The following is a 12,431-nucleotide window of genomic DNA, read 5'->3' as shown; positions in this document are numbered from 1 at the left end:
TGTCCTTTGTGGCCTGATGCCCGGGACATGTCCGCCCTGGCTCTGACTTTGGACTCCTTCTGAATGTTCTTCATGACTATGCCCTCTGGTTTCTCCCTTGCTGAAATCTCTGGCCCAGCTGGTCCTGATGTTGGGTAATACATGTACTAAATGTTGTTCTAACTAGATTAGACTCAAATCCAGCCTAACCATTTGACCTCAAAGCTGCTCCAAGACAGAAAGGGGCTCCGACTGAATCTTGGGTTTGAGATGAGGATTAGTTCATCCTATGGCTCATTCACCAGAGTGATCAATATATGGCATGCTCTACCAACTACAAAAGTGACCCCTTTAGTGCTAGACACAGTCAACAAATAAATACAAATCAATGCCTAGGGCTCAACTGGGCCAAACTGATGACAGCTGCGTTATTCCTTATTAATGAGTCTCTAATTCTCCACGCTGATCACCTACAGTTCCTTCAAAGTTCCTCACATAAGATGTATTTCTCATACAATCTCTAACAAGAGATTATGATTTTTATCATCATAATCACTTTCTTTTGCGCACACACACACACACAAACACACAAAATGTAAGGATAGTTTGGGGGTTTTTTTAGTTCTTTTCTAACAATGGTAACATTTACAAATTGTGAAATAACAGACATTAAAATGTAAAGGGCTTTGTCTAATATCAGAACCATGTTGAAGTAGTCTGTGACCAGAGATTATATACTCATACTATAGCTCAATACAAGATATTATTAGACTATGCTTATAGGATAAAATAGTATACAATATATAAAAGACTTATTTTAAGTTTTAAAAAATCTACTACTTTTGTAGGTTCCAAGGTATAATATAGACAATAATTTTTTTAAATTACAAAAAGTCCAAATGTGGAATTTCAACAAGTAATCTGCAATCGACATATGAAATGTCTTTAAAAAAAAATCTACATTTTAGCCATTTAATAGACACAGACCACACAATAATAGTTTAAAAAGAAAACTAATTTTTTTTTCACAACAGCTTTCAATTTCAAGTTTATGGGCCAATTAGAATTTTTTAAAAATGCTAAATTAGGGCCTAGCATTTTGCCAAAGAGACACAACATTTTACAGAACACTGTCATATTATTAATTTTCATAAGAAATCTTTTTGAGGGGCTCTTGGGTGGTTCAGTCGGTTAAGCATTGGACTCTTAATTTCGACTCAGGTGGTGATCTCAGAGTCCTGAGATCAAGCTCCACGCTGGGCAGAGACTGCTTAGGGTTCTCTCCCTCTCCCTCTGCCCCTCTTGCCTCCCCCCACCCAGCTCGCCCAGCTCACCCACCCCTGCTCATGTGCATGGTGCACTCAAAGAAAAAAAAAATATTTTTTGATATTCTTTTAAAAGATCACTTCAGGGGTGCCTGGTTCAGTTGGTTAAGCATCTACCCTCAGCTCCGGTCATGATCTCAGGGTTCTGGGATGGAGCCCCAAGTTGGGCTCCCTGCTTAGCAAACAGTCTGCTTCTCCCTCTCCTTCTGCTCCCCCAACACTCATTCTCACTCTCAAATAAATAAAATCTTTAAAAAAAATAAAAGATTACTTCAATCTCTAGGTAGTGACTAGACTCCTCAACTTTATTCTAATTGTTTTTGTGTTTTATGTTTTACAAGTAATCTTTATCCAGGATTCATTTTTGTATTTGGCATAAATTAAGGGGCTAACATTTCATAAATAGTAAGGAAAAAGTCCCACGTACACCAATTTGTTTATGAGCTCCCTGTTCTGTTACACTGACATATTTATTCATTTACCTGTTTTCTGTTTTCAAGTACTTCCATTCTCACACTTTATATCATATTGTTTACAGAGGCTTGGCAATACATTTTAATACACAAAAGGCCAATTTTTCTTTATCATTTTTCATAATTTTCTTGGCTATTTTCAGAAATTTATGAATACATATAAACTTTTCAATCACTTAATGTAGTGGACTTGTGAATCCAACTGAAATGACATAAAATCTGTGTATCAATTTGGGAAAGATTGGCACTCCTATACTTTTGAGTCCCCAAACAATAACTGCTATGTTTTTCCATCTGTTCACATCCTACTTTTTTTTCCTCGACAAGATTTTACAGTTTACAGAATCATATAGGTTCTATGTCTCTTCTCTATTAAATTTCTCTGCACCATTTTAAAAGATACTACGGTTACTATGAACAGGGTTGGCTTTCCTCCACTTTCATTTCAAGCTGGCTCTTACTAACAAAAAGAAGAGACGCTAACTTTGCATGCTTATCTTGTTGCATTCAGCCACCTTACCAAATGTGATTTTATTAAGTCTAGAAATTTTTAATAATATCTTCCCAGTTTTCCGGGGACACAATTATACATAGAAAAAGAGAAAATTTTTTCCCTTCTTTTTAAAATATCTAAACCAACTATTTTGTTTTTTTGGACTTTTTGAACCTCTAAAACAATGATTGATAATAATGGTCATTTTATATAATTCATTTGTTCCTGATTTGAAATTTTTATAGCATTTCCTTTAAAATTATGTTTGTTATTAGTTTTCACTAAGTAGGTTTTTAATCAAATTTAGTTTAATTTTATTTCTGATTTCATAGAGTGTTTTAATTAGAAAAGGCAACTGAATTTTTAATAAATAACTTTATAGCAATTTTTTTTTGTAAGCCCTCAGTTGCAATTGATACCATTAACAAGGTTAGGGGTTTTTTTCAACCTTGAGGTACCATTTGCATACAGTAACTTTCAGATACCATTTGCAAGGTACCATTTGCATAGAAAATGGGTCCATTTTAAGCGTCCAATTCCAGAGTTTTGACAAATGTGTATGCCCATATAAACATCACAACCATCTATTTAGAATTTTCCACTACTCCAAAATAATGCTCCCTTGCATCGCTCCAATCAAGACCTCTACACCTGCTTTCCCTCCCTGGCCTCAAGCAATAAATTCTTTTCTAGTTTCATATAAATGGACCAGATAGCAAGTACTTTTGTATCTGGCTTCTTTTGCACATAGTATTTTTGAGATTCACCCATGTTTCTGAATGAAACAGCAGTTTCTAACATTTTAGCATTGAGAAGTATTCTTTGGCATGAATATACTGCAATTTGTGTAGCCATACATTCCCTGAGGGCTTTCAAAGTAAGGGGGAAGATGTGATTTAGTTCTAAAAGTGAACTCCGGCTGCTGAGTGAAGATAAATTGGAAAGTGCAATGGTGGCAGGAAGGAGGTCAGTGAGAAGGCTGTTCGGAGTCCAGGCAAGAGGGTAGCAGCTTGGGCTGGAGTGGTGTGCTAGTCTGGTGCTGAATGGAGACATGCCTGTATTCAATTTCCAGCTTTATGTGAACGAGCTACAGCAAGGGCACTGTCCTGACGCTGGTGAGCAGTTTGCATCCAGAAAAACCTACAGAGTTGCGATGAGGGGGTTGAGAACACCTGCTACCTGTTAATTCCCAGCAACGAAAACCCCACAAGGGCAGCAAGTCTTTCCGCCGACTGAGGAATCCTAAGCACCTAGAACTTGGGGATGTAGACAAAGCGTATTTAAATACTTCTAGATTCTTCCTATCCCCTTGTCAAGCGTGAAGGTAAACGAGAGAGCACTCAAATCTGACACTTGTTTTTCACCTCTGCCAACCCTGATTGAGAAGCTTCACAAACATGATCCTAGGAGTCGGTGGGGGGGGCTGAATAGTGAGGTGGCAGAAACACTGAGAACCTCCAGCATGGCACATGGGACAGACACAGCCTCACGCTCTAGTGGGAGATGTCTTCAACAGCAGCAAGTCATTTCCACTTAAAAGTTAGAACCCCAGCCTGAGGGGAGTTCTAAGTTTCTCAAATCCATCGTTTGAAACCTTCAAGAACATTAGAGCTTGAACTCTCTACTGCACTCTCTGGTGAAGACAGGTTGGAAAAAGGTGCAGCTCTTAATTAAAAAACGCTTAGTCTTTTTTAAATAGTTTTCAGTATCCCGAAACCCTAGACCACTACCTTTAACCTAATAGATAAAGTAAATATTTATGAAAGAGAAGAGAAAAACTTCCTCCTCACAATTAGTCCTCACCTTCTTACCCTTTGTGGGGATTGGGGTGTATGTTTGGCGGGGGGGACTTCAAACAAAAGCCCCAAACCCCAAATAATGTTTAGGTTCTCCCAGCCTTACTCATTAAGTTGGTGGTTACTACATGGAGGTCAAATTACACAGTAGCACCCACAAGGTCTGTGATACACCTCTGTAAACCTCATGCTATCTGCTATCACCCCCATGTGCATGACCCAGTTTGTAAGAAGCCGGATCTGTGTTCTCTTAAGTGGCTTTAGTTCTGTCATCTATTTTTAACAGTCATCTGGTGCCTCCCTTCCAATCTAGTGTTGTCTTAAATGATGCTGACAGACATCCTGACCCTGAGCCGTGCATGTTCTCTCCCTGTGGAATGTGGCTTTGCTGACCATTTGCTTCATGTGTAGGCTTCACGTGTTGGGGGATCTGTAGGTAATCTCTCCATGGCCGGTTAGGTTTCTCAGAGAAGGATATTCTACCGTTGTGACTGACTACCTGCCTGCCTGCCAGTACTCTGAGAACCAAGTGGGGAATGATGGTTGAGAGAGGGGGCATCACCACATTCAGTATGTCCATATGCACTCAATCCTCTGTCCAACTGTGCCTGGTGTCCACTGGTGTAAAGGCCATCTTATTCTCTATGGAGAAAAATCTCAAAGCTTTTTCTGGGCGGGGGGGGTGGGGGGGGGAGAGCCACCCTCCTCCAAAGAGTAAGGGAAGGAATATAGAGAAATTCTTCCAGAGATTTTAGACCAATAGTCTTACTTATAGGAATTTCCCAAGCTATCTGAAACTAACAGTGGCTAAGACTTCTGCAGGGTTCCACAGTGATAATGAGCTATTTCCCAGTTTTTCACATTGTCAGCTTAGGATTCAACTTTCTTAAGTTGCTAAGTCAGTTAAGAATCATCTTTTGGGGGCGCCTGGGTGGCACAGCGGTTAAGCGTCTGCCTTCGGCTCAGGGCGTGATCCCGGCGTTATGGGATCGAGCCCCACGTCAGGCTCCTCTGCTGTGAGCCTGCTTCTTCCTCTCCCACTCCTCCTGCTTGTGTTCCCTCTCTCGCTGGCTGTCTCTATCTCTGTCAAATAAATAAATAAAATCTTTAAAAAAAAAAAAAAAAAAAAAAAAAAAAAAGAATCATCTTTTGGCTCTTCATTTTCCAGAATGCTATCTCTTCTCTTTGTCCTTAAGGGTTTACATCTTTAAAAGACTAAATTCACGGGTACCTGGTTGGCTCAGTTAGTGGAGCCTGTGACTCCTAATCTTAGGGTGATGAGTTTGAGTCCCACATTGGGTGAGAAGCCTACTTGAAAATAAACAAATAAATAGAAATAATAAATAATAAAATCAATTCAGTGGTTAGGAAAAATGTATATGTATTTTAAGATTTTATTTATTCTGTGAGACAGAGAGTGCGCAGGTGCACATAAGTGTGGGGGAGGGGCAGAGAGTGAAGCAGGCTCCCCACTGAGCAAGGAACCCAAAGCAGGGCTCAGTCCCATGACCTGAGCCAAAGGCAGACACTTAACCACTGACCCACCCAGGCATCCCAAAATGTGTATATTTAAACTGTCATCTTTACCTCAAATTAGTTAAAGCACTTTCTTCAGTTATTTCCTCAAAAAAGGTACATATAGTAATATATTTCTGAATCTTCATTTTAAAATCTCTTTCCATAACTGAGAAACAAAGGATATGTTAGTTGGGTATAGTACTCTTGGGTCAAGCTCTTTCTAATGAAGTAGGTATTTTAAGATTTTCTCATTTCCAGTTTATAGAGTCTGAAGACGATTTCAGTGTATATTCTCTGCATATGACTTGGTGGTTCTTTTTTCTTTATAGAAGCTTTAAAAATGTTTTGTTCTTGATATGCCTACAACAGCTACTTTTTATCATTAATCTTGTCTGAAACTCAGCAAATCTTTCCAATGATACTTCAAGGTTTTCTCAAGAACAGTGAAAAAAAAATCTCCCCTATTATTTCTTTTAAAATTAACCTTCCTTTATTTGTCCATTTTCTCTTCATGAAAATATTATGTACATACAAAATCTCTTGGGTCTTCCCTCCACATCTCTGATTTCAGACATTATTTCCTTCTCTTAACCTTTGTACTACGTATTTTGAGAAACTTCCATTTATTCCTTAGGGTCACTAATTTGGTTCTTAGAAGTGGCCATCCCACCTTTCACTTTGCTGAAATACTTCTAAAAATCATAGTTCTTAGTTCATTAAAGCCTTTCTCCTCTAATTTAATGTCCTTAATTAAATGTTCTTACTATTTTTCAGGAAGCTCAGTCATTTGACTCCCATATAACTCCTCCCATCTTCAGGGATTCCTCAAGGTCTTCCACCCCAAATGGTAATTCTTTTCCTTTGTACTAATGGCTCTGTTTGCTCTCAACAGCACGTCAAAGGATTAGGCACCGGTTTGCTGGTAAATGATTAACAACCAACTTGGGTATGAAGGGAAGAGAAACGCACCACTGTGCAGCATTTGCCAGTTTCTTTGTTTCAAGTACTTTCTCCCAGACTACCAGCACCCCATCAGAAAGGACCGATTAGGCAGAGATGAGCAGCAGGGCCCTAGAATAGTCCATGGAGAGAAGCTACAATGGTCTAAACACTACCTCATCCTTGAAGTCATCCTTAATTCCCTCAATCAGAACTGGTTACTTTTTTCTCCGTGATCCAGACATTTTGCTTCTATCTTCAGTTAGCACTTATTTTGCCCTGTAGTTAGTTCTTTACACATTTATTTCTCTTGTAATGTAAGCTCCTTAAGTGCAAGGAAAATATATTATTTGTTTTTCAATTTCTTTGAGACTTTACACCAATTATTTGTTCAATGACTTTAATAACTGAATTCTCAAAGGCAACACAACAGCCTAAGTATCAAAGTACCACTATCGCCAGCTAGACCCCAAAGACATCATCTTTACTGCCCACCTGCTTGTGCTCACCAACCTCTGGCCCAAATTTTTCCTTACGCTCTTCTTCCCAGTTTTTCTCTTAACTCAGACAAAAGACCCTACAGTCATAATATCCTGTGATGGAAACCAAAACTACCCACCCCTCAAGCAATAACAACTGCCCAAAGAGCTCCAGCTGGCCAGACCACCCAGACCAGTTTGAAATTAACCCCCGACTCACATCTGAGCAGATGGACAATGGAATGAGCGTTATCTTTACTTCTTTAAACTAAAATCTCAACCAAAGGAAGAACACAAGCCTCATTTACATAACATACAAAGTATGTATAGGCATGTTTCCTTATGGCACACGCATGACCTTATGCCCATCTTTACATACTGTGACAAGGCTCCCTATCTGAACATTCATCCTAACCCTAAATAATAGGAACCCATGTACCCTCTCTCAGAGAGTCACAGCTTTGGGAGTTACTCCCCATGATCTCCTTATTTGCTACAAATAAAGTTTCCTTTGTGTGACAACTCCACCTGGTGTGGTTTCTATCTGTGATTCACTGAGGGGCAAACTCACATTGATTTGGTTACACCATTATTAAAGGTACAGAAATACATGACTAAATTTAATGGTAAAGGGAGAAGTATCACTAATGGTATATTACTTGTGTTGAATCAAATTTTTACCAAAGATAATGCAACTTTCTAGAAGAGAAAAATAATTCTGATCATTTCCTTTGATGGGGCTAGAGGTTTAACTGTAGTAACGCAGCAGAAAAAGGACTCCAAAGTGTTCGTTACAGGCCAATTGAAATGATAGTTCTAAAATATCTTCTTCCTCATTTTCCCTTTACCCCAAGATCAAAATATCATCTTCCCCATTTTTCATTTATTTTTCAGAATCAAAGAACAATAGCTTTTCAACACCAGAATCTAGTAAGTATATATGAAGAATGCATTCCTGTGTATCCTATGTTTTAGTTTTAAGCACAATCATTCCAAAGGTCAATCTTAGAACCTTTAGTAACACTGTCATAGTCTACAAATAAATTTGGGATAATAAACATATATAATAGAAAATTTTAATGCAGTCATAAAAACAGGCACTTGCCTGTGAACAGTGCCTAGGATAGCTGGACAGATGGGAAGCAGACGGGTAATCCCAAAGGGGCAAAATGACCTGGCCTCAAACATATGGAGAAGATCCTGGATTAACTTCAGTGGCCATTTCCTGCTGCCTCTTTCAGGCACATATATCAAACAATCAAAGATGATACAGTTTAATATATCAAATACCTGCTCTAGGGAAAAACAGGGAGGGGGAAATGCAGTGATACGAAGAACAAGAACAAGAGATAGTAGCCATTCAGAGAAGAACTGACATGAAAATAATATGAGGGAAGATAGTAAGAGGTCCACATTAAGAATGGCAAAGCTAGGCGTATATTTTTAAAGTGCTTATAGGCATTCTACAACAACAACATATAGCATACTCTAAAAACCTGTACAATTTATTATTTTGAATCCTAGCAGAATTGAATGAGTACTGAAACGGGAGGTGTAAACTCTAAGTTCAACTACTGGCTTCATTATATTACTGGCCATTTAGCCTTATCAATATCTCTGAGCTTTGGTTTCTTCACATGTAAAATAAAGGCTGAGATTAAATAATGGTCCTTCTAACAACTTATAACAATTTTTAAAACTGTGTTCCTATCTTGTATGAACATTGAGAATTATAGTGTCCGTGCTGTTAATGCCCTATCAAAACAGAAATGTAATATATTAAGTTTGGCAGTGTTAAGTAATGGCAATGTTAGGTTTTTAAGTAAATTTCTGAGTTCTCTTGAGAACGTGAAACATTTTCTACTACTGCCCAATGTACAGTACATAGTAATCAACCACAATTAGGAACTCTAAATGCCTCATTTTCTTCTTGATGGTAATGAGGTCTAACACCACATATGTACACATACATACACATAAATATATGCATGCACGCATGTTTGTCCTAAAAGTTCCCTGAAGTTTTCACTTGTTGTCTCCTTCTACCTACTGTTTCATGACACATCACTCTCACAGATACATGAACCAGGTAAACATAAAAGTATATGGAAATCCTGAGTCTACTTCGCGACTTTACAACTTTCAAGTAAAACTTTAGAAAGGACAAGAGGCCAAAATGTTAGGATCAAAATAGAACACACTGGTAATTTGGATGCATGTACAGTTAAAAATACCCAAGGTCGTCCCTTCTCATCAATACTATCAATAAGATTATCATTTAATTCAGTAAATATTTACTTAGTGTCTATTATGTTGTAGTTGCCAGATGTACATTTAAAAGCAACAACATAAGTGATTCCTGGCTTCATGAACCAGCAGTAGACATCTGAATGAACTAATCACACAAGCATAAAACTGTAGCTCACGTTAGGGTTCTATTTTTGAAAATTCAAAAGTTCAGGGAAAAGAATCATATGATTCATTAGTTTTTCTTTTAAACCCCCCCCCCAAAAAAAACCATTTTTAATTTCCCTTGGTACTAATGATAAAACTCTAACGCTGAAGTTGTAAAAGACCAATCAATCCAGTAATTTCCAGTTAGTCTTATGAAAACTCTGTACTGTAAAATCTAAGCTAAGAAACTGCTTTGTAAATGTATTCAAAAGCTCAATACATCTCAAAAAAAAAAAAAAAGCCCAATACATGAAGTTGACCTAAATCTATACACAGCTCCTAATATGACTGAGTCATCTTACATACTAAAACACTCTAAATGGATCTAAAGAACCATTTGTGAGAGGAAAAAATCTCATCTTCATATATCCCCAAATTCATCAGAAACATATGTAGATACTTCTGGCTTTTACCTGAATAACATTTCTATTAAGTCACATGTAAGTCCTGCTGGTTTTTCTTTATCTCACATATTGACCATGTTATTAATGCTTACTAAAGGGTTTTCTCTGTCTCTCACTTGAGCAATTTTTCTACTACCAGAAACACACACTGATAACTTTACAGGGGTAAGTTTCACATTCCCCTCATTACTTTATTAAAAGCTTCATTTTATGAATAAAAACAATAATCTTCTTAAACATCTTCATTTTCATTAATAGGAATAGCATGTGGTATTCTGAAATTTTTGGTGCTAATTTTCATAAAGTTTTAATCATTAGAGTTCCTGCATATACCCATATAATGTATCAGCAGGGAATACAAATTTCAATTGGCTTTCAGAAACCAGAAGATCAGGTTAGCTAATGCTCTGTCTACTTGTTTTGCTTCAACACTGGACTAATACAACATTCCACATAGTTGAATTCCTCACTCAACAAAAGATGGATTATTGCACATTCATGAGTCACTCATGAATACTCAAAATCATGAATGTCAATAGTCTAGGATACTCTATGTTAATAAATCAAGTATAGTATGGGCTAAAGGCCTTAATTTCAAGGTAGAAAAATTATACATTATAATAAAGTTTAAAAGTAATAACTTTAATACAGTAAAATACTTCAATGCATACAAACCTTTAAAGCCATCAGGATAAACATCAGAAAGAAATTTAGTGTTGATGTCTCCCTCTATAAAGCGTGAGTTGATTATCACCTCTCGGAGTAATGCGATATTATGTGTAACACCTAAAAATAAAATGATATCAGACTGAATTAGAGAACAAGTCAGTTAAAAGTCTTTTACTATCTAAAGAAATTTATCATCTGTGTCTTATGACCGAGAACCAGACAAGATTATTCATCTCCTGGACTTCAAGTAACAACAAAAAATGTCTGAAGCTATGGTAGCAATAAAACACCAAATGCATTAACTTAAGAAGCTTATGCTGCCAAGTCACTTCAATAGTCACTTCAATAGGGAAATTAATGTCTTTTCAGTAAATGGTACTGAAACAACTAGAGATTCATTTGGGGAAAAAGAAAAACCCTAACTTAGACCATATACCAAAATTAACCCAATATGGATCACAAATCAAATGTAAAACCTAAAACTATAAGACTTACAGAAAATACAGGAGAAAATTCTGATTATCCTGAGGTAGGCAACAGATTCTTAGGTAGTACACAAAAACCATGAACCACAAAAAAAGAAAGTGTACTTCATTAAAATTCAAAAGTCAGCTTCAAAGGACACAGTTAAGCAAATGAAATGGCAAGCTGAGAGAAAATGTCCACAACACATGTATCAGACAAAAAACTCGCTTCTGGAATATATAAAGAATGTTTAAAACACAATATGACAGAGCAAAAAATGGGCAAAGGATCCGAACAGAGATTACATAAAAGAAGATACACAAATGAAAAGTTGCCGCACGTCATGATCATCAACGAAATACAATGAAATGTCCCCAAACACCAAATTTAAGTGGCTAAAGGTTAAAAGACAGAAACAGCACATGAGTCTCACTAAAATATTAATGGGCAGTTATGTTTGGCTGGGAATTCAAATGATTAAAATGTTTCTTTGTATCATTTTTATTTTAATTATATATTATTTACATACTCATAAATAAAAGAATATGCTCCTAGTAGACTCAAAAGAAAACCTGAGAAACATTAACTGTATAAGAAATCAATAAAGTTTTAAAAAACTAATACAAAAAAAAAAAATAGCACGTCAGTGAGGACGTGGGACAACAGAAGTGTCACACCCCATGGTGTGAACTGCTTGGCAGGTTCTTAGAAAGTTAAACATATACTCACACATATGATTCAGACAAATCAATCCTAACTACTGGCCGAAGTTAAATAAAAATATATATCTATATAAACAGTTATACGCAAAGGTTATTAGCTTTATTTGCAATAGTCAAAACTGGAAACAATCTAAATGTCCATCAAAGGATGAATGAATTAGCAAAATGTGATTTGTCCATTCAATGGAATTCTATTTAGCAATAAAAAGAAATGAATTACTAAAATACAAAAGATGAATCTCAAAATAATTATGCTGAATTTAACAAGACTACTGTAGGAGTCCATAATATAAAATTTCAGAAAATTCTCAACAACCTACAGTGACAGAAAGCAGATCACCTGATTGCACTGGGACAGGTATAGAAAGACCACAGATTGCAATGAGGAAACTTTTGGAGGTGGTAGAAATGTTCAGTATCTTGACTGTGGTGATGGCTTCACAGACGGACACATACGTCTAAACTCATTAAACTGAATACTCTAAATATGAGAAGTTCATTTTTTGTCAAGTATACTTCAATCTAGGAGGAGGAGGAGAGGAAGGAAGGAAGGAAAAAAAAAAAGGAGGGAAAGGTAAGGGAAAAAAGTTTGTGATCCAATAGGAAACTCAGAAACACTGAGCCTAGTACACAAGGACTCCTTAAAAAGTTAAGTTAAAATAGGTAACTGCCACAAGAAGGATTCAAAAGGTATCAGGTGAGTTCTGTGAGACAG

At 36.8% G+C, this 12,431-nt stretch overlaps 1 protein-coding gene across 6 annotated transcripts in view; it reads right to left on the bottom strand.

Annotated features, from left to right (window-relative positions):
• PCCA (propionyl-CoA carboxylase subunit alpha) overlaps positions 1-12,431 on the bottom strand; it is a 390,617-nt gene that overhangs the window by 171,021 nt on the left and 207,165 nt on the right. For all 6 annotated transcript variants that reach the window (XR_004626797.1, XR_004626798.1, XR_004626800.1 and 3 more), the window contains one exon: positions 10,536-10,646. Coding sequence is in view for 1 of the 6 variants with exons in the window: in XM_034665428.1 (XP_034521319.1) it covers positions 10,536-10,646 (111 nt within the window). In the remaining 5 variants the exon portion in view is untranslated. The remainder of the gene's footprint in view (positions 1-10,535; positions 10,647-12,431) is intronic.

Source organism: Ailuropoda melanoleuca, chromosome 7, assembly GCF_002007445.2.
Source record: "Ailuropoda melanoleuca isolate Jingjing chromosome 7, ASM200744v2, whole genome shotgun sequence".
NCBI lineage: Eukaryota > Metazoa > Chordata > Mammalia > Carnivora > Ursidae > Ailuropoda > Ailuropoda melanoleuca.
This window is presented reverse-complemented; position numbering and strand designations above follow the sequence as displayed.